This window comes from Alexandromys fortis, unplaced genomic scaffold (assembly GCF_014885135.2).
Source record: "Alexandromys fortis isolate MF-2015 unplaced genomic scaffold, M_Fortis_MF-2015_v1.1 scaffold_52, whole genome shotgun sequence".
Lineage (NCBI taxonomy): Eukaryota > Metazoa > Chordata > Mammalia > Rodentia > Cricetidae > Alexandromys > Alexandromys fortis.
In genome coordinates this window covers 1,455,981-1,478,563 of record NW_026067929.1, presented here as the reverse complement: position 1 = coordinate 1,478,563, position 22,583 = coordinate 1,455,981, and the positions used below count along the sequence as shown (strand labels likewise).

The window sequence follows — 22,583 nt, the reverse complement described above, 5'->3', positions numbered from 1 at the left end:
TGCGTAAAACATGGACACTGAATGCCAATCACCTAGTTCTCAGAGTTAGCCAGCCCAGCTGTAGGCTACCTCCCAGACAGTCTGCCTAAGATGCAGCCCAGAAAGTCAGGGCATCAGGCTCGGCAATTGCCTGAGGCATTTTGTGCAGATACAAGGATGGTTTTTAGAGTCTACCCAAGGAATAAGGAGGTTTTGTGCATCTCAAGGATACTTTTGCTAAAACTGTCTTCCTAAATACCACAAACTGTATATAAAAATAGGTAAGCATATGCTTTTTAGAAGACAAACACATCACCAACGATTCTGTCCCTTCTGCAATGGGATGTGAGTGGCAGGGACAGCATTGTGACTCTTTGGTTGTAAAAGTGGAGGAGGTGAAGAGAGGCACAGAATATTACAGGTAGAAGACCCCGACTCCAGGGTGCTCCAGCCAGCACCCCATCTCCTGGGATCTTCTAAGGAACTTCTGCAGAAGTCCAGCTAAGGGGTTCCAACACTCACCTCTCTTCTCTGCAATAGGGCAGAAATGAGTGTTGCAGGCAGAGGAGGTCTCTGGTTTCTGGTGCAGGAAGCAATCTGAGGCTGGCTGTCCCCCCAGCAGGCACTGCACGGTTCTCCTCTGCACACCACCCCCACAGCTGGCTGTGCACTGCAAGGCAAAGGACCACAGTCACATGCTGTCAGGATGTCAGCCAAGCTCAACCATTGGCATAGCATTTATCAGAGGGCAGAGCTGTACACTGAAGTGATGGTAACAGGGACAAAGATCCCTGAAGTGAGATGATGCTTGGCCCTCTCCCAGGACACTGCAAACCAGCCCTGTGATATATAGCTGCTCTGTGATGTGGCTGCCATCCCACCCTTCTCAGGAATCAAGAGAAGACAGCCTTGGTCTTTCAGGATGTGCTCCAGTGGGAATTTGATAGTGCAACTTTTATTAAGGTTTCCTAGGAACAACACACTCGTTAAAAGCACTAGAGATTGCATAAGGACACAGGTATCTGTGGATTGGCCTAGGATCTCCTCAAATTATAGACAGTGTGGAAAATGAAGACTCACAGCCTGTCTCCAGGTTACTCTTATGTTAAAAAAAAAATCAGGGATGCTCCCCCCCTCCATCATTTTGGTTTCTGTTTAAGGCATTTGAGAGAATGAAACTGCTGATTGACACTGAAATCAGTGCCAGGTACTTTCTCACCCGTGTGGGGCTTTGTCTTGAACCAGGTCTGATAATGTCCATGGTGCCAAAACCCTATTGCCCCTTCCCTTGCTCTCTTCTGCCCTGAAGGTAGCTGTGTTCAGAGTAACTGCAGATACAAACCTCTGTCTAGAATGTTCTTGGATGAGATACTGAGGGTCCGACGGACACTGGGAACTAGTACCTGCAGAAGGATCCCAGGTTGCTTTCTCATGGCATGAAGGGATGCACAGCTCTTTAGGGACAAGATGGCACCTTTATCGATAAATCTGGGGAGCCTCAGAGGTGTTCAAACCAGACTCTTTTGGACCCTAGGTTCAGAACTCCTGTGCCTAGGCCAGCAGGCCAGCCAGGAACTCTGTGAGTTAGGGCATTATGTCTCAGCACCCTAAGCAGCAGTGACACAGGGGGAATGAAGAGTGAGCTAAATAGACCCTGCTCACTAACTGTCAAGGTGCACACTCCACTGTATAGGAGCTTTCTGATGCTCACTGTGTGCCAGAAATCTAAGAAAGAGCAGCTAGACAGACAGGGGGACTTCAGTGGGCCCATGGAGATTAATCGACCCAAGAAAGAAAACAGCACAAGTCTAGACTGGGCTATATAAGCTGAGTTTAGGCAAGACTGTCGCCTCAAGTATGTCAAGAATGTGAGAGATTAAAGGGGCACCTGGAAGAAGATGAGGTCAGCTCTCAGTTGGGATGTCCTGGTGTGCAGCAGACAAACTGGCCAGGAATCACTCTTTGAAAACTTGGGACACGGATGGCTGACTCATATTGCTTACCCCCACTTCTTAGACAACATACTGGAGGATGAGTCCCAGTGCAGAGAACTGGAGCACCAGGCAAGGGCCAACTCACTGGCACAAAGCTGCATGCCAGTATCATTCAATCGGACGCTGAACTTGTCCTTGCTGCCTGCCACCATCAGAGCATTCGGAGTGACCTCAGATTCACTGGGATTAGTGTACACCTTCCCATCTCCAGTGAGGAGAGGAATTGGACACATAGTGTGCTGGGAAACTCAGAATCTCAGACTGAAGGGGTTGCTTTTTCTTCTTTCTTCCTCTTCTGTTAAAGCAGGGTCCGGCCTGGAGCCTGTGTCTGGATCATTTCCTAGGCTTGTACTCCTTCATTTCAAGATCAGAAGTAGTGAAAGTCACCCACCACTCTGTTTCAACTTGTAACTATGACAACCAGAACAAGCAACACAGTGGACAGATGCATATCTTATTCCTGAATCGCCAGGGTCAGATGAGCCAGCAGATTTTTCCCACTGTGAATCTTATTTCTGACATGCTGCAAAAGCTCAACTTTGTTCTTTGCTTTCTGAATGTCAGGTGCCCCCACTCAGCCCATGGGCTATTGAGAGCTCTTGGGCTGTAGGCGAACAGGACCAAGTCAGCAGAGGACCTGGTCTCATTGGGTACATGTACAGCCATTTCTATCCACCTGCCTCTCATCCTTCAAGCTGATCCTGTTCCTGTTCAGCTGAAAATTATACTCAGGATGACAGTGAGATCCGTCTGGCTGTAAAATACAGCCACACAGAGTCTTCTACAAGGCTTGTCCTTGAGAACCGTGCAATCGAGCTAACAAAATAAAGTTTATAAAAAATCTCCCGATGTTTTACATACATTTATGATTCTGAATGGGGCTGTGCTCACAGCTGTCCTCTGTTGGCTGAGGCCCACAGATTGGACACACTTCACAGCTTCCAGACCATTCATGTGCGGTTTGGTGTGCTTTGCTACGGATTGCTTTAATGGTCACATATTAACCACTCATTGCTCCTGTGCCAGGGCATGTTCTACGTACTCCACGCTCAGTGATGAACATGGATGACTCAACACCTGGCCTCAGGGTACCTGAGGAAGCCACTGGTCAAAGTGTGGTCCTAAGCCAGGCAGTGCCAGCAGCAGTGGGAGCTCAGGCCCTCGGCAGTGCCAACTCTGGCATCTTCACCTCCCAGGCTCCCACCCCTCCCTGCTTCAGGCTTGGCATTATCCCTGGTGATTCAGAAGCCCTGGTTTAGGGAGTTTGAGAGTTCCCCATGAGAAAAAAACCACGTATTTATGTAAGAAACAGTCTCTCATATTCTCAATATTTGCATTTCTCCACATTAGGCTGGAAGAAAAAAATATTCAGCTTAAAACTTTGGAAATGTTTTGAGTCGATAAAGATTGTGGTATATAAGGAGATGAAAAGAAAATACGAAGTTTAACAAATGTGTCTTCTTTTTCTTTCCAGGAAGGGAAAGGATGGAAACTGTTTATCAATTATGCAAACATCGTGGCTTCAAACTTAGCTGTATGTTTAGGGTTTTTATCACAGGGTTCTTGTTAGGTCTTCCATTCACAGACATATAAGGAGCACCTGGAGCCCCCTATCAAGGGCTGGAAAGCAGGGAGGCAACTGAGGCCAAGAGACAGGGAAGCAGGAGAAGGCGGGGAAGCAGCAGGGCCAGAAGGAGGCAGGGAGGCAGCAGCAGCCATGAGGTTCAGTTGGATGCTTGCTGTGGGTAAGTCAGTGACAGCAGCTTTGAGAGAAAGTGTAAACAGAGATTGCATGTTCGCCCAGACCTGAATAATCACACAGAAACTGTATTAATTACAACACTGCTTGACCTATTAGCTCAGGCTTTTTATTGACTAACTCTTACATCTTAATCCATTTCTATTATTTTATATTTTACCACAAAGCTTGCGATTTGTTACCCCTTGCTTCTTGAGCTGCTATATGGCATCTCTCTGACTCCACCTACTCTCTCTCTATATATCTCTGTTCAGATTTTTTGCCTGGCTTTACTTTGCTAAGCTACTGGCCCAAACAGCTTTATTCATCAACCAATAAAAAGCAACCCATATACAGAAGGCCATCCCACATCAAGAAAGAAAGAATGTTCAAAGGAGACTCTAGAGCCTCAAAGCTTTGCCACCTTCCTATAGTTTTTCTGCTGAGCAAGCTTTTCATGGCCCAGACAGCCTGCTTCTTTGTAACCTTGGTCTATACTGGCTCAGCTGATACCACTTGCTGCAGATACCTGTTTAAACCTCCCGGATTGGTGGATTCACGCTGGACTTGTGGCTCTCACATTAGAAGCACTTGGAGAACTCTATACAACAGGTCACTACCCAAAGAACTCTTGTAAAGACTTTGCCAGTTCTAGAGACTGGATGTGACAGGGAGCCCCCACTATTCCCAGGAAGATGGTCCTCTTTAGGGTCCAGCAAGCAGTGTCCTTCTACAGCTCTAAGATGAAATTACCTTCTCCAGTCTGAACACATTTTATTTCTGAATAAAAAGACCACCACACTAAATCTACAGTCTCAGGGAGACTGCAGATGGGGTTGCTTCTACTAGGTAGACAGGCTAAATGAAGACCTTTGCTGACCACTTCTCACTCAAAATCATCTTCATTCCTTTTTCTCAGACTTTAGAATGCTTCTGGATCAGAAGTGATCCCGATGTTTGAGAGATCAACGACTCACACACAGAAGGTACTGGATGCTAGATGGGTGGCAGGAAGGATTATTCATTCCATCAGTGATGAACAGGTGTGTCTCAAATAATCATGTCTGCTTTAGTGGCTCTCAGCTGGTTCCTATCTTCCCATGCCCACTTAGAGCTTCGGGAGTTGAGAGCAGATGAGTGATCGCATTGTGCGTACAGGGCAGCATCCATCCGGTTTGCAAGTCTGCCTGTACTCTGGGCATGCTCCTCTCTCCGTCTCTTTCTCTGCAGTTGCCATGACATGTCAGGCATAGTTGTCATCTATGGAAGCCCATGGTGTCATCTGGAACCCAGCTGCTGACCCCTCATAGGCCATGTCCTTCCCAAATAATCTGTGCTGCCCTGGTGGGGCAGTCCTGCTCTGCCAACCTTTGACATGCTCATCTGTGACACGTGAAGTGAAGAGAGCAACAGGTGACCACATTTAAGCTGTTCCCAGATCCCACGACCTGTGAACCACCTGATCCTCAGTACACATGCCTGGAATGATTTAGGTCAACCTTATACCATGGCTCACCATGAAATGAGAGGATAAACAAAGCTATTTGAGTTTGAAAAGAGCCCAGATAGCAAATCACCACAATGTCCTTTAACTGGGACAAGGATAAACCTGTCTGCCGTGGAGGGTCAGCCAGTCATGGACCATCCATTACTACCTGAAATTTTTCCAGCCCGTAAAATTTCTACAGTTTATGTGCAGGGTTATGGGTACAAATGCTTATGGCAAATATTCCCCATGAGTTATTCTTGCGCTGTAGAAGTTATGGTATTAAATCAACAAGTGGATCACAGAGGCTAATAAACCATAGCCAGTTGATACAAATTAATCATTAGACAAATCAGGGATTTCAGAGCTACCAAAGCTATTGAAGAATAGGCTAAGTTTCAGGTATGGGTTTAAGTAAAGTGATGATAAACCTTTACACACTCCAAGAGAATAGACCCAGGCTGGAGAGAGCTGGTCAGTGCTGGCATGGACTATCTCGGTTGGTCAACTCCACTAGTCACTTGGGTCACATGACCACATCCCCCCCCCCCCTCCCCTAGTTCTTGGGCTCTGATCAAGCACCTATTTCTACAGTCATCTTCTCTGCAGGACAAAGTGTGAGGACTGGCATTGCTTTGCTTGTAGTGAGCGGAGACTTTGCCTAACTCTCGCATCCTTATAAACTTAGCCACATAGAAATAGCTACTAGCCTTTGGAACTAGGTAGGCGGTCGTCAGCCTGAGAGGTTGACTGCAGCCACTTGTTGAGCTGTGACCCTGAACCAACCATTCTCACAGGATCAGGTGTTTTAACATTTGGTCTTCAGTAGGTGGCGCTGTTCTTTCGAGGCTGTGGACGGTTTACTAGGTAGGGCCTAGCTAGAGGAAGTGGGTCATAGAGGGGGCAGCCTTCAGATGTGTGCCTATTTCCCTCTCCTCTTCTCTCCCTCTCCCCCTCCCCCTCCCCCTCCCCCTCCCCTCCCCCTCCCCCTTCTCTCTCTCCTAGAACAAAGAGGCATGAAAGGAAAGCCCTGAGCAGGCAGCTGGAGGTCTATCAGCTGTATGCAGTCCTCAGCAGCTTTAGGGTCATCATTCACCCAATCTGGCAGCACTCAGACCAGGCACTGAGGAAGGAGGCAGGGCATAGGTGAGTGACAGATATCAAGAAACCAGGGCCGGAGGAACAGAAAGAAGCCCATGGGACTAAGCTTCTGGGAAGTCAAGCAGAAACAAGACAAGGAAGAAAGGCAAGCCAGAAGAGTCTTGGTAGAGGTGAGACAGTGGGGAAGGAGGAGAGTTTGGGGAAGCCAAAAGCCCCCTAGAGCAGTGATTCTCAATCTATGGATTGCGGCCTCTTTGGGGTGCAAACAACCTTTTCACAGGGGTCGCCAAAGACAATCTGCCTATTATATATTTATATTACAAATCCATAACAGTAGCAAAAATGACAGTTATGAAGTAACAATGACAATAAGTCTACGGTTGAAGGTCACCCCAACATGAGGAACTGTATTAAGGGGTCACAGCATTAGGAAAGTTGAGAACCACTGCCCTAGGGGGACTCTGATACCCTCAGCCCAGGTTGCTGCTCCAAGGGCCCAGGCACAACACGAAAATCCCCATCTCATTTTCACAGCCATGTGGCTGGCTATAAACTAACCACTGCCAATTTATTATGGATCTCGGTTTTTTCCATTCACACCCATCTCTAGGGATCTCTGCCCAGGTTTACCAAGAGTGTTACATTTCCTTACACTTGGTGCCATAAACATTTGCAAGGATGCCCAGGGGCCCAATAAGGTCCAGCAACATGTGGAGTCGATCCTCAGCAGGCCATACCCACCCTCGAGGTGCCACCCACGTGTGGGAGAGAAAGGCCAGGAGGGCTCAGTGGGCTTTGGGGTATATACCCCAACAGGTGGCTACCCTCCAACCAATGTGAGCCAGTCCCCAGCATCAGCGTCTCACCTGAGACCAGGGTGAGGCAAACCAGCTGCCTCGTGGGGGGCCTGCAGCAGAATATGGAAGGTTCTTGGGACAGGGGAACAGGGCACAGGCCCGCTCCAGTTCCAGGTCCGGCTTCGGCAGATGCAGGCACTTCTTGGAGGCCAGCTCTCGGTACTTTCCAGAGATGTACTTCTCGGCACACCTGAGAACTCTCTGCTGAGTCCCCCTCTCGCATGTCACGGAGCACTGGGAAGAGGAGAGCAAAGAAGGGTTCAACAGTCAAGGTGTTCCCCGATGGCACCAGCTCTAACACTCACATAAATATAGACATTTCATGGCTTGGGCCTTGGCATTTAAAAAAAAGACATTTATAATATCTAATATTAAAGTCAATAAGGAGGATTTGAGGTTGGGTACTGTGGTACAGAAACTCCCAACAGGAGGATGGCAAATTGAAGACCCCGACTCAAAACAAAACTACAAACAAAAAAGCAGTGGTGCAGAAGGAAACCTCGTGGGTGTGATTCCGAGAACACTTCTACTGCTAAATTTAAATGCTTGGCTGTCACTGATAACAACAGAGAAATATTATGAACAAAGATATGCAGTGAATCATAGCCCTCTGTATGGCCCCCACACCTCCTCTGCAGCCACAGTATGGGCCCCTAGAGTATTCCAGGGTTCAGAAACCTTCCCTAGAAACCTGAGTGATTCCTGGAAAGGAAGCAGCTAGGCACGGGGGCGGGGGTGAGAGCACTTGCTCTCTCTGGGATGCAAGCCAAGCCCAAGCGATCCCTGCTGCCTGGCTCCCGCATGAGCTGAGAGGCCCTGGATGGACCAGTGAGTGGACACGAGAAGCTGTAGCATCTGCTAGGCAGAAATGGCACATGAGGCTACATCCTCCATTACCTCAGGCCAGTGCCGGTGTCCGCAGCAGGGATCCCAGCTCTGAGATACTGCTGGTTTTTGCTGGGTAGAGGGGCAATGCTGGGCAGCCTCAGGACCACTGGGCCAAGCTGCCAACAGGGGATCTAAGGGAGCAGAGCTCCTCACACTCACTTACTAGCTTCCAAATGCCTCTGTGTCCCCTCCATCCAAGACAGAGTCCCTATTAGAAGACTATTTTCTGCTGCCTATTGAGTATAGCACAGAGAGAAACTCTGGTATATGTGTGTAAGTCTGTTGAGTATATGTGTGATTGTGCATATTCTCTGTGTATGTGCATGTATGTATATGTGTGTATATCTCTATATATGTATATGTAACATGTGTACATATAATATATATGTATACATATATCTCTTTCTCTGGGTGAGATGTATGTGTACATATATTATTTTGAGTGGTAACCTTTGAATTTCTTTTCTTATTTTTGTCTGTTTTTATTTTTTAATTTATTTAACTTTATTTTATGTGCATTGGTGTGAAGGTATCAGATCTCCTGGAATTGGAGTTACAGACAGTTGTAAGCTGCCATGTGGTTGCTGGGAATTGAACCTAGGTCCTCTGGAAGAGCAGTCAGTGCTCTTAACTGCTGAGCCATCTCTCCAACCCCCCTCCCCCCCGATGTGTAGTGTTTTAAATTCCACATCAAGAATTTCCTCCCTGGACAGAGCCCATAGACTATGCAGCCCAAGCCTCCTGCTGTCTGCCTCTAGCCTCAGAGGGTTGCCCAGTAGACTCGACTTTCGTACTGAAGTTGGAAACCCATCCAGAGTCGCCTTGCATTTGCTCTGGGTATCGTGAACCTGTGCACATGACTAGCAGTGGCGAGCTTACTCTATCCACCAGACAATGCTGCACTTAGCTTTCAGTGGCAAACAGTGTCTCAGGAAGATGCAAAGCCCCCAGGGGTCACACCAACCCTCCTCCTAAACAAGGCACTACCTGGTGTGTGCGGAGAGACAGGGCACCTTTGGCCCTGCCCTGAGAAGTGTGAGCAGAAACAGTGATTTCTTTCCCAGCTGCCGTGGGAAGGTGGAAGTTTGGCCTTGGGGGACAGTACATCCTTGGCTGGTGTGGGAAGATTTCCGGGGGCCTGTTGGGCTTACTTAGACCAAGGCTAGTCAGGAAACCTCTGTACTCCAAGCTCAGAGCTCCATGGCTAGTCCTCCCGTGGGGTCTGGACATCTCCAGTCAGATGAAAGGGAATGTGTTCTTCATTGTCATCCCTGCTGTCCTTGGCTCCACAGCCAGTGGTCCAGCAGTGCAACCCAAGACATTTCCGCAAACATGAGCTGACTGCCACGGAGCCCCCTCTTCAGAAATGCGTTCTGTGCTTTCTGAATGAGCACATCCACTACCTATGTGCCCAAGGCTTGAGAAAGGCTACCAGTGTCATTGTGAGGAGGGATTGGGTTCCGAGGGAGGGCAGCATGGATGGATGCCAGGGAAGCAGGTGATCTGGGGCCATGACTGATGGAGGGGACTGACTCAAAGCATGGGAAACAGAACTTGGGCAGTGTGAGAAGACATGGTGAAGCTAGAGGAGGCAGAAGCAGGCTGCTTGGAGGAGTGAGGCCGACCGCATTCTGAGGGAATCTGGTGGGCGTACCTGGGACCAGGCAGACACCAGCCACTGCAGCTTCTTGTGCTTAGGGCAGCGCTTGAGCAGGCAGACTTCGTGGGTCCTCGGCTTGGGTTCCGAGGTGCAGGCAGCGTCGTGCAGCAGCTGGGCTCTGGCGGAGGGGTTGGTGCTCTTGCAGGCCACCGTTCTCTTTCTCCACCCTTTCCCACAGGTCCGCGAGCACTGCGCAAGACAGAGAAACTTTCAGCAAAGGCGGGACAGTTTTCAGACTCCGGCTGGATGTCCTAGGCCTCAAACAGAGCATCCCACAGTGTGTGGGTCCAGCCTCCGTCCCTTCTCTGCCCCACCTGGTTACCTCGGCCCAGGGCCCGGTGCTCCAAGCGGGTGGGCAGCTTTGAGAGTTGCAGGCCTGGTGACTGGAGGGTGCAGGCTGCGGGCACAGGCTGGCCGAGAGGGGCTCGTCACGGTAGTGCGCCCTCCGTGTACACTGCACATGTCTGCTCTGAGTGCCCCCGCCACATGTCCGGCTGCATGTGCTCCAGTTTCCTACTGACCAGCTGGCAGGGGACCCGGAAACACAGAAAACCACAGTGAGGGGAGGGATGGCGCCATGGCTCCAAGTCAGTGGGTACGTGTATGTGTTGAGAGGTGGCTCATGGCTTTCCTGTGATACCTGACACAAATGTAATCTTTTCCCACAACAGTTTTCATAGAGAGGCCATTTCTGCCCATGTGTCACTGGTGCTGAATCTGACTCTATGCCTTTAAGGGGAATCTGGTTTCCCTGTATTTGCAAATAACCCACCTCAGAACAGATCTTTAATCTCCCTCTAAACTTTTTTTTAATAAAAATAGAAAACTCTAATCATATCCCAAATAAAAGACCTCTGTGCTTACACCCACTCAGCTTCAACAGCCATTAACACCTGACCTTAACCTATGTAACAACTGCGTGCCAAATTCAAATGCAGCTATTTCAATATAACATGTGTATGCCAATTTCAGACAGTTATTTCCATGTGCATTCCTCGAGGATTCAAATTCCTTGTGTTTTTAAAAATGTAACCACAATATTATTATATCTAACACGTTATGGTATTTAACATGTGTGTATGGGGGTGAGATTCAGAGGAGCTGGAGGGGTGGTGGGGGGAGAATGATCAAAATACATTGTATGAATTCATGATCCTTTGTTTCCATACAGTCTGCCCCCCCCCCCACCCATTACAGGATTTTGGATGCTGTGTCTCTGTCTTTCCTATATTACTTAGCAGCTGGGTAATTCAGACTTGATTTGATGTCACCTGCGGTCACTCAGGGCTTGGTGTACCTATGGATGGGATGCTGTGTTATTTCATCATCTTCTCAGTTTCTCCACAGTGTTTTCTCCCAAAGCTACACTGTGACTTCCATCTCTGGTTTTAAAAGCATCCTTGTTGGTGAATGTGCTGGCTGGAACTGGGGCGTGAAATGGAGGTGGGTCCAAGTTCAGCCCAATGGTGCCTTACTAGGTGTGAGCTAAGCTTGGGTATGATTGCACTGCCTTGCGTTGGAGGGCTTTGTGCCCACAGTGATAAGTCAGAACAAGGGACCATAAGGACACCTATTTCAGCATAACCATGATGGTCAACCAGTCCAGGGCACCATGAGGACACACACTTTGGCATGGCCACAAGGCCCAACCTGTATAGGGACTGTGAGGACACACAGTATGGTGTGACCGTGATGGATGCTCAGCCAGACAGGAGCCGTGAGGACACATAATGTGGTGGGGAGTTTGCCCATTGAGCCATTTCCTTGGTTTAGCTTGGGACTCCTTGGATAGTATTAAGACTAAGGTGGTACATCTGAAAAGAGAGGCAGCTGAGAACACTTCCTGGAAGAGAAAGGGAAGCCCCCACTCTGAGTTCCACGATGCCTGCAAACTCGGTAGCAGCCCGGTGCTTCTGCTTAGTTTTGTTTTGGAGGCACCGTATGCTGCTTTACTGTTGAAGAGATTTCATTACATCTTGAAGCAAACTGTAAAGAGCCTCTAATTTTGGAACATATAAAAAGAAAACATATAAGGGCTCTTGCAACTGGTCCCACGTCAACTATGGGAACACCATATTCTCAGTATCGGAACGATGAGTGTCTTTTGTTCCACGCTAACAGATAAGTGAGAGGCACATCCTTCTGGTGAGGGACTGGTGTCTGCTGCGGTGGTGTGACGGCTCCACACTTGGATCCTCTTGGCTGCTCCTTGGCCACCTCTGTATGCTTTCATGTTGTTTTTTTAAAAATATTTTTCCATTTCTTATGTTTGCTCTCAGCCCTGCAGCCTTATAAATGGTAATTGGTGTCCACGCTGGGGCCATGAAAGACAGCTTGGCTGCTCGCACACTTTCCACACCTCCTCCCTAAGTCTCCTGTCTCCACCATCTCCAGCCACTCCAACTGGGTTGAGCCGTTCTCCACCGGCTCCCTTAACTGCAGGTCATTAAGAAAAGCCTTCTGAACAGAGATCACGCAGATTGCTTCTGCAAGCGCCAAGTGTCTGTTTTGCTTCACAGAGGGAGCTCAAGGGAATTGCCTTCACTCCAGCTTAGGAAAGAGTTTCAGTCCACACTGTTCTGATGCCGCCCGAGGGAGGGTTCCCCATGCTGGAGTGAGCCTCGTTCAGCAGCTGATCATGGACCACAGCAACGACTGCTTTGTTTAGTTTGCCTGTGTCTATAAGTGGAAACAAGAAGGCTACTCTTCCTCAGGCAGTGAGGGTTCCATGGCAGGATATGGATGCACCCAGCCTCCACTGTGGGGGCTTTCTCACAGGGCCTGCCTGTGTGGATCTCACCACGGCTGTGAGTCGTACAGAGAGTTGCTTTATCTCAGACTGGAAGCTATGTTTCTTGGTATCTTTTGTTCCACATTAAGTATATGTACTGATCAACAGCTACTAAGGTTTGGATCTGGACTCTTCCTCAAAGGCCGGGGTGTTGAAGACTGATGTCAGCCCTCAGTGCTATTGTGATCTCATCCTTGGCTTTGTTCCAGTAACAGAGCACTGATCAACACACCAGGTGTTAGATGTTTCTCAATGAAATCCACCTTCCCATCCAGTACCCTTTTAAAGACAGAAATAATACAGGGCTTCATCCTGTCTATTGGCTTTGTTGGCATTTCAGGGTCAGGCATTTTGTTCTGTTTTCAGAGTTAACTCTCGGTGAACACTTTTGGGTGCAGTAATCATGGCGAATGACGGACACACAAATCCCAGTCACAACCCACCTGCAAGAAGCTGTGATGAGCGTTCTGTGCCCATGGAGAGAAGTCATTTGACATAAGAGGATAGATGTCATTTGACAGACAGTCTGGAGGCTCTAACTTGAGCATTTATCATCAGGCGGGCTTTTACAACCTGACTTTCCCACTTAATAGTTTCTGTCACAACACTCAGGTCTCTTATGATTAAACCATCTTCTTCACATATGTACATGAGCCCTAGTGAGTCCCATGAAACCTCCCACCCAGTGCACACACACACACACACACACACACACACACACACACGCAGAGCTTAGCAGCTTCCAGCTGCTTCTGTGGCTTGAGAGAGTGGGTGCTAGCCATGCTCCGAAGCCACATAAACCTCGTCAGCATGTGTAAGTCATTTGCGATCCACCACCCTTTTCAAATGAAATGTCTCGAATATAACAGTTCCCATCCAGCAGTGAACACAGGCGCTTTGAAGCAGCTGCCCTTTCCATAGGACAAAATGAGCTTATTTAGAGCAGAAGCCGGCTGGCTAGCCACCGCCTGAGGTCAGTGGATGGAGGACATGAAGGAGGCAGGTGATCAGGGCCCCGTAGGTCTCCCTTCTTATCAGGTGATGAGAATTTAAGGTTGGCCTCTCTGCCAAAGGACATTTCTGTCACCATCCCTCAGCACCAGTCCCAAAACAAGTTCTGTCTCTGCAGGAGTCAGGGAGCCTGTTAGGTAACCAGACGCATAAGTGCAAGCTGTGGGATCAGGTGGACAGGCATGGCAGACTGCTACAGTCTTGGGGCATGTGCTGATCTCTTGAGCCCAGGAGAATCTCCAGAATCTCCAGGTTCTTTTGACATGTGACAAGCTCCAGAGGCTCAGAGTCATGGTGTGGCTTGGCTGGCACGCTTTCTCCTCCTCCAAAGGTGGTTTACACAGGTGACTGACATGCTGACCAGCAGGCCGGGACCTTCTCTGTGATGTGTCCTTCAGGGATTCATCTGCGTCTGCCTCTGCTGTCTAGGTCAGAGCAGAAAGCCCACTTCTGACTGACGGCTGGCGGCAAGGGGCAAGTGCTGGAAGCCAAGTCCTCCTCGGCACCTTGAGGATTTCCACTCAGCAGTTACTTCATTTTCTTTAGCCTCAAAAAGTTGGACCACGTTCTTTCCTTTGAAGAGCTGAAGGGCAGATTTATAATGAACCAGACATGGACCCTGAACTGTTTTCATGTCTAGATGCAGGATTTCTCTCTGGAAGCGTGCAGAGCCAGACATCAAAAACTTACTCCAAAGGAGTCGCCACATTGTTAATTTTATAAACTGTGAGGAGTTGGAGGCCTATAAAGGCTCACTTAAATATTAAGATGCTATTTTTACCAGATTTTCTTCTCTCGCTGTCCTGCCGTTGCAGACTACCTTACAAACAAACAGAAAGGACCACAGAGCTTCATTTACACAGGGTAAAGAAAAGGAAAAAGGGAGTTCTGGAAGACACACAAACAGCAAGCTGACCACCAAGTTGTACATGGTCTCAGTTCTTCTAGGTTTCAACCAACAGTGTCCATCCGTGTTGACAGAGGTTTCTGTCTCGCCCGGTCCTACAGCAGTTCAGTCCCAAGGAAACACACAGAGGTCTACATTAATCATAAACTAGTTGGCCTATTAGCCCAGACTTCTAATAACTCTTACATCCTATATTAACCCATAACTCTTGTCTGTGTCAGCCACGTGGCTTGGTACCTTTTATCAGTGAGGCATTCTCATCTTGCTCCCTCTGTGTCTGGATGATGACAACTGCAGACTGACCCTTTCCTTTTCCCAGAATTCTCTTGTTCTCGTCACCCTGCCTCTACTTCCTGCCTGGCTACTGGCCAATCAGCATTTCATTAAAACAATACATGACCATTGTCCCACAGCACATCTGAGAGTTTACTCTCTGCAGAACACTGGGCTATTGCAGTAAACTTCTCTCGATGCCTTAGAGGGACTGATTAGTTCCGGAGTGAAGTGAAGTTATGGCTCCTGGGGAGTTTGCCCTTCATACAGTTTCCACCACGAGTGGGGTGGAAAGGGTGGGCATTTGATCCTGGTGAGGCAGCAGAGGTGACTCCCGTTGACCAGCTTCGTCTCCAAGAGGTTAGCCTAAGAGGTCTGGTGCCCAGTGTGTGAGTGAGCTGAAACAGGAGCAGGCTCTGTCCCCAGACAAACTGAGGCCTACATTTGCCTTTGTTCTGCTGGAAATAATTAGGGCTTCCTGTGTTCAAATTTCAGTTTGTGGCTACCATTCTCTTCGGCCTGCTCCTGAGAAGGATGCTACTCCTTGGGTACTGGGCCAGCAAGGTCCTCTGCTTAGGATGTCCTCCAGGGACCTAGCCATCCTCTGGGCTTTGGCAGAAGACTACAAGACTTCTGGCGTTAAAGCAAAGCCACCTGGGAGGTTAGAGGAAATTGTCCCCAATAGTTCATTCCTCCACATCTCTCAGACAGTCCACCTCGGGAAGTGGGGGACTTTCTTGCCCGTGAAGGGCAAAAGTACATAGGAGAAGGCAGAGTGAGGTAGTGGGGTGTTCACAGCTGAGTACAGGTTCCCCAGACTGTACTTACAGCAGCCTTTCTCAGGGGCAGGCTCTCACTGTGCCCTCTCGTGTTCCTCTCTCAGTAGAGAACTACTCAGATGGGCTTCTGTCCTGCTGTCCTCTGCCCAAGACATCAACCGCATGGCCCAAGTGGTCTCCTCCTTGCCCATGGGCTCTCACTGGCCTCATTCGAATCTGGTGTCTATTCTCACTGAATCACCCCAGGGAGAGCTCTCTGGCCCTGCTCGCCAAGGAAGCACCAGCCTGGAGATGCCAGTCTTGCCCCTGGGTGTCCACAGTCTTTTGTTTTTGCTGTTGTCTTTTGGGTTCTGTCCACCCTGCTGCGTCAGCCCTTAAAGCCTGTTTATGCCAACGGGTCCTGTCACTGCAACTATGTAACATAATTAGCTTTGGTGTAACTCTGTGAAGCACAAGCATGAGAAGAGAGGCTTGTTTCTAAGGAAATGAACTGGAGTCTTGGGAATGACTCAGTAAAGACCAGTCATTAAATGGGACCGCTGTCAAATCAGGTGTGGCCGAGGAAAAACTAAAACACAGAGAAGAAAAAAAAAATCCGAAATGATGTCGCACTGGGATGAGTGGCGTGAGCTCATGCATTTCAGAAACTCACACTGGAAACCAGCGCCCTGAGCTTGTTGGTGGATCCTTAGTTATCAGAAAGGTCGGGTCATTAATCAAGAAACCCGCCAGGTGACACAGTGATGGATCTCAAATGGAAATAAATATTAAAACCCCCTCCCAGTCTCTCTTGTATATTCCGTACTTTTTGAAAACCAGTGGGTAGACAGGCCTTGTTTTGATGGCTCCTCACCCACCCTGCGGACCCTGTGCTTATGAACATTTTCCTTCAACAGCCAGTGGCCCATTTCAGCTCCTACTACCTGGGTAGGTAGGACCCTGCACTGAAGCTGGACCATGGCCACTGTCCCCTAGCCTACTGCCACCGTCCTACTCCCTAGCAAAGCTCTTCATTTCAGCCGTGGGGATTCAAGCCGTTTCAAGCCTTTACTTTATTTAGCTCAGTAGATGCTGTCCCCAGGGAAGCCCCAATAGACCAGGCAACATTGCTAGCCAGACAGACTTTGAGAAAGCCTATGGGAAGGACGGTCACAACTAGAATCGTGAGTGTAACGATGGGCCGCATGGGCCTCTAAGGTGACAATGATAGAGAATTTCAGTGTGGCAGAGACGAGTGTTGGAGAACAAGGATAGGAGAGGATCAGGGTGTGGCAGTACAGGGTTGTGGGGAGCTAGAGGCCTGGGTGGCATTTGGGATTCTAGAGGATGATGGTGAGGAGACTGACTGGAAGGCATCCAGAGAAGGGAGGGACCAGCAGAGACAACGCCACTGAAGATGCTGTGCCCACTGGATGCCAGTGTGACCGTAGGTGCTGGTGCAGGTTACTCACGAATGTGGCTCACACTGACTGGTCACAGAACATGTTAAAGAATTGGCTATGTCATCATTGCCTTTGTGAAATTCACAGGTTGAAGAAAATGCAGAGTCCCACAAATTGACAGTCCCCAGCAACCGAGCCCAGATATGAAGCTGCTGTGTGAGAACCATGATGCCCCTCACGGTTTCCTAGTGGGTTCACCGCAGTGAACTTGTGCTGGGAAGAGCGCATTCTTCCTATTGGTATAGAAATACATCAACCTGTAACCATGTGTGAACAGGATTGTGCTGATCAAAGCCCGCATTTGCTCCTGACCTTGGATACATTGCTTCCCACTTTCTGGGTTCTGGCCATGGGGGCAGAATGATGTGGGGTAGAAAAGTGGCCCTGGGCCAGGATGTCTGGTGTCTTACCTCGGCCCCTCTTCCTTAGAAGGCCTTTGGAGAATCATCAGTATCCTTAGCCATATCAGCAGCTGTAGACTGGAGCTCATCCTAACACGCCCCTCCCCCATGCAGCATTGGAACAGGAGCTGGCACACAGCAGGGGCTGCTGAACCCTGAGCTGCGGTTCTCAGGGAGGCAGCCATCCTCTCTTCTCCACCCTTCCCTTGGCCTCTGCTCCTCATCCCTTGTTCAGAAAAGTAATGATGCCCCACATGGTATACAGGACTCAATAAACCTAGTCCCTTATCTACTTAATGCACAAACAGGAAGATAAAACTGTTTCCTATAGCATTACTTATATGTTTGTTTTCAGAAATTCTGTGAAAGGCCATTAAAAGCACAGCCAATCAATATGAATTATTTTAAAGCCAAAACAACCACAGAGACGTGAACACTGGTTGTATAACATCTTACTGTTTCCCCTTCACATACTAATATAAAGTAATAAAGAGAACATGATGCTGAGAATCTGCCGAGAGAGATATTCAGTCTGTCGCCAATATTGTAAATTTTAAATTTCTACAAGTGAGAGGGAGAGGAAGAAGAATGAATGAGGAAAGCTGTATAGTTTAAGTAAAGAAAACCAAGTGCATGAATGCATCTCTAAAGAGAAGGAAGCGATTCACTAGATTAGAAATACCAGCAAGATCTGCAAAAGGGCCCTCCCTCCGGGGCTCATAAAGGTGCATGAGCATAGGGAGCTCTCATAAATCCTGTGCTTTATATGGAAAATATAACCAGGTACCTGAACAGCCCTCAGGAGAAGCCTCAGAGGCCCACTGAGTAAAGGAAGGAGAACCCTGAGGTACATTGTGTTGCTTATAGGCAACACCATCTGATGCTCCCAAAGAGAGTGAGGTCTTTCTTCCTCCTGCTCATGCTCACACTCACGCTCACGCTCACACTCACGCTCACACTCATGCTCACACTCACACTCACATTCACAGGCACGGACTCTCCTAGACATCTTATTTGCTGGCCAGGAAATGTCCTGCTTACAACATTTAGGTGAAAACCATCTATACAAACATGAACTTGCATGCTACATAGGTGTGAGAATTCCATACCTAAGATGCTTTATCCCTTGGGAGATTTCCTGTCCTAGAATGTGCCATGTTCCTGACTGAGGATAACCTCCACCCAAATTGTTCAGAAGATGAATCTGCTAAGGAAAACATCATCTAAATCACCCCTAAAAGACTCCCGTGAGATTTTCCTGATCAGCCTGGCATCCAAAGCTTGGGTAACACAATCATTTTGTCTTCCATAAAAGGTGACGCAGACAGACACAATGCTTTCTGTGAAGACACTCTCACGAAGGGGGGATGCCGTCCCCTGGCCGGGGGGAGGCAAATAGCCTATGAAAAGGGTCAGCTAATGAAAGCTCAGTTTAGTGATCTGTTTCAGGTGCAGAGATGAACTCCCACACTACCTACAGCCATAGCTGTAACCACACATGCAGCTCTGATTGCAGCTGCATTGGGCCCCGGGGCCAACATTCACCCTGATGATTGAATTGATTTTGTTGATGAACCATGAGAGTTGCCTCAGAGACACATAGGTAGCTATGTGTTTTAGCAGAGTGTTTTTTTTCTTCAAACTTAGGATCCCTTTGCCATACTCTGTGGATCTTCACATAAATATGTTTTTTGGATTCTCTTTTTTGTTGTTCTTGGGTTTTTTGTTTGTTTGCTTGTTTAGTTTTTCAAGGCAGGGTTTCTCTGTGCATCAGTCTTGATCGTCCTGGAACTCAGTCTATAGACCAGGCAATCCTCTAACTCCCAGAGATCCACCTGTCTGCCTCCTGAGTACGGGGATCAAAGTTGTGCTCCTCCACCACCAAACAGCATGATTGTCTTTTTTGTCTGAGTTCCCTTGGCTCTGTGAAGTTAAAGTTTCAACATCTCAAGTGCCTTTTCACCTCCCATTGTGACCTGTCCTCCATAAAGACAGAGACAGAAAAGTCCCAGGATCAGGACTTAGATGGCCAGCAACTCCTATCTCTCAGGAAACTCCCAACCTCACCCATGCACAAGAGTGTGACAATAAGTCCCAGTTGCTTACAAGCTGGGCAGACCCTGGGAGTGACTCGTCCAGTGCCTGTCACTAGTAACTAAGTAGCAAACAGTAGCAACTGATACTGGAGAATTTAGGAGAATCCATTATTCTCCTATTACAAACACTATGACATGCTTATAAAAACATCAGGATGATAAGGGAAGAACTCCCTCTCAAAGGTGAAAGAATTTCCAGGCTATGTATCACCCAAAAGACTTTTTCCTGATCCTGCATTAAGTCAGCTCTTGTTCCATTTGCCTCTCTGCTGCACTGAACCTGGAGCTAGCAATGATCAATTCTCAGTCTCTAGACTCACGAGCTCCAAGGATCCATGGACCCTGAGCCTTCTTACCTGGGAGGACAGGCTGACACCTTGCAGGGCACCAACCCTGTGGCAGGTCGAGTCTTGGGGTTGCAGAAGGATGCATTCACTTGAACCCTCAGGTCTCTGTAGCATCCCACTTTTGAGTTCATCTTGCCTGTAGAAAGGGAACATGCAATAATGACAAGGAGCCATGACAAGAGATAAAGATGCAGAAGAGCTAGCAAAGCCTATCTTTAAAATTGTTTTGAAAAACCTTATCTGTGTTTTCATGCCTTTGTGTTAATGCCCAATGCTCCAGAATTTACATATTTCTCTCTACAGCTTAACATTTTTTAATTCAATGTGTGTTGCCCTAAGGACATAGCCTAGTGGTAGACTGCTTCCCCAGTAAGCACAAAGTCTAGGTTCAATCCCCAGGACTGTAAAGAATGAACAAAATAATAATAAATAAATTTAACATAGTTTTGCAAGCAATGTTGTCATTCGTTTGATGAAGTAAAGTCATTTTGCAAAAAAGTTAATTTCCCCAATATATTAATTTAATTTTTAAAATTTAATGTTTAACATTTTATATGTGAATTCTACATTTATACCATTTCCACCCCTTTCCTTTCTGATCCCATTCCCACTCCCTCCCTCTCAAATTCATGACCTCATTTTATTTATTATAGTTAATATATGTAACCTACTGAGTTGATTTAAATAAATATGGATATTAATAATGTTAGCCTCACATATCTGTTCATGAAATGGTAAGAGGAATCAATTATTAATGAATAAATCAGCAAAAACACAACAACAAAATGATGATCAGTTTCTCAGCTGAGAACCCGTAGCTAAACACCACCAGGCTACACTCTAAATGTCATGCTCCTCACAGTTATGGCTTAGGAGAGCATCAAGAGATCACCACCCAAGTTTGGTTTGATACTTGGCCTTCATACATGTACTATCTAAGGCTCTGTGCATGTCCTGTATTATGCTCAATGTTCCAATGAGCTACGTTCTTCCACAAGACATATATGAGATATCAGGAATAGCCAAATACAGAGAGAAATCTGATTGGCAGCTGCCAGGGCAAGAAGGTACAAGAATGAGGGCTTAATTTTTAATGAGCACAGAGATCTAGGGGGCTAAAAATGTCCAGGGGATTTATGGTTGTACAACAACATAAACATACTTAGTGCTTCAAACTGTACTCTCATCAAGGTTTAAAATGGTACACTTTATCATATATATATGTATATATATATTGCCATGATATAAAAATAGGTTCTTAACTAGTTATATACTTTGAAAGATGGCAATTAAAAGCTTCTAACAGAAGGAAAGAAGAGGAGCTTGTGTCAGTATGAGATGAACACAAACAAAGACAGGTGAACAACTGTGCTTGACAACTTGACAAAGAGGTTACGTTTTGCCTTGAGGGCCCTTTGATCTTTAGGCAGCAGCTACTCTATAGGACTCAGCTTGGCCTCTGACCATGTCCCTCTCAACTCCAACTCCTTTGGCTATAGGCAGTGAGAGCTTTTCATGAGCAAAGGGGCAAGATGGTTTCCAGGAACCAAAGCAACCCAGCAACTCCCAAGACTCTCTTTCCCAGAGAGCTGAGCATTTTCAAAGAAGTGAAAAGTCTCTGAGAACACATGAGAACCAAGCTAGAGACTCAATCTCCTGAATTCAAAACCAAGGTCCTCTGCAAGCCCACAGGTCTGAGACCCAGCCTCCATTCTATGCTTCCTGAAGGGGCAGCCTTTGCGAAATTATTTAGCTCTCATGGCCTGGTTTCATTCAGTTACCCACACACCACTTCTGGAGTAGTATAAGAAGTGTCCTACCTCCTCCACAGGAGACAGAACACTCTGAGCGTATGATGGCCCATGTGTAGCTGGGTTGGACAGCTGGGATCTTCTTATCATTTGACCTTGGCAGTGAGAATTCCCAGGCCACACCAGGGTTCCTGCCCTGGAATAAAAGCTGCAAAAGAAGAAAGGGAAAACATTAAATGAATTAGAGCAACATCAATGACTCTCTGATAACTAGTTTGCTTAAACTACATAAAATAATACCTTATAAAACTAATCACACAATAAAATACTGTCTATTTTCTAAAATGCCTATCACATACATGCAACAAAATTATCTCCCCAAAATGAGTAAGAATACACACAAATGAATGAGCAAATAAATACTATAAAACCTATGGAGAACTAAAGACATTTTAATACAATACGAACTGAAGCAAGACATGGCCATTGGCAGCCATTGCAGAGGATAGCTAAGGTAGCTTTATACATAGACAAGGAAGAATGGCAGAATCCATTAGCAACATAACGAATAAGTTTCAGGTGGGGAAGAGATTGGGAAAGGGAAATACAGGAAAACACTACAAAGTCCCACACAGTAAATCACCAAAACCCTAATGTGAATCAAGGAGAAAGAAATGGAAAAAATAAATCTACTAGGAAAGGAACCAACAAAATTACATACAAGACTCAAATCCCTCCCAACAGAAAGCCTCTAGGTCTCGGGTTGAAGATGTGAATTACAGGACGCAAATCCTTCCCAACAGAAAGCCTCTAGGTCTCAGGATGAAGAAGTGGAACTAAGAAGTAAGCATGGCTGGTTTGTAAGGAACTGGCCAAGGTGCATCCGTACTGAAAGTGAGGCTGTGGAAGCGAAATAGAAACAAAGCAGGGGCAGCTATCCTCTCTGATAAACTGACCCCAAGCCCAAGTCAGGAGAGACAAGAAAGTCACTACATATCAATAAAGAAAATAATCTATCAATATGGTATAAGAATCATACATACATGAGCTTCAAACACTGATAAATCCTAATCCATGAAAGA

The 22,583-nt window shown here is 47.2% G+C and overlaps 1 protein-coding gene across 1 annotated transcript in view; it reads right to left on the bottom strand.

The window, feature by feature from the left end:
- Adamts16 (ADAM metallopeptidase with thrombospondin type 1 motif 16) overlaps positions 1-22,583 on the bottom strand; it is a 91,484-nt gene that overhangs the window by 1,757 nt on the left and 67,144 nt on the right. Inside the window, exons 17-22 of the mRNA XM_050144738.1 lie at positions 21,571-21,709; positions 19,760-19,886; positions 10,026-10,227; positions 9,698-9,892; positions 7,165-7,389; positions 502-649 (exon numbers count right to left, since the gene is read on the bottom strand). Of these exons, the coding sequence (XP_050000695.1) occupies positions 502-649; positions 7,165-7,389; positions 9,698-9,892; positions 10,026-10,227; positions 19,760-19,886; positions 21,571-21,709 (1,036 nt within the window). The remainder of the gene's footprint in view (positions 1-501; positions 650-7,164; positions 7,390-9,697; positions 9,893-10,025; positions 10,228-19,759; positions 19,887-21,570; positions 21,710-22,583) is intronic.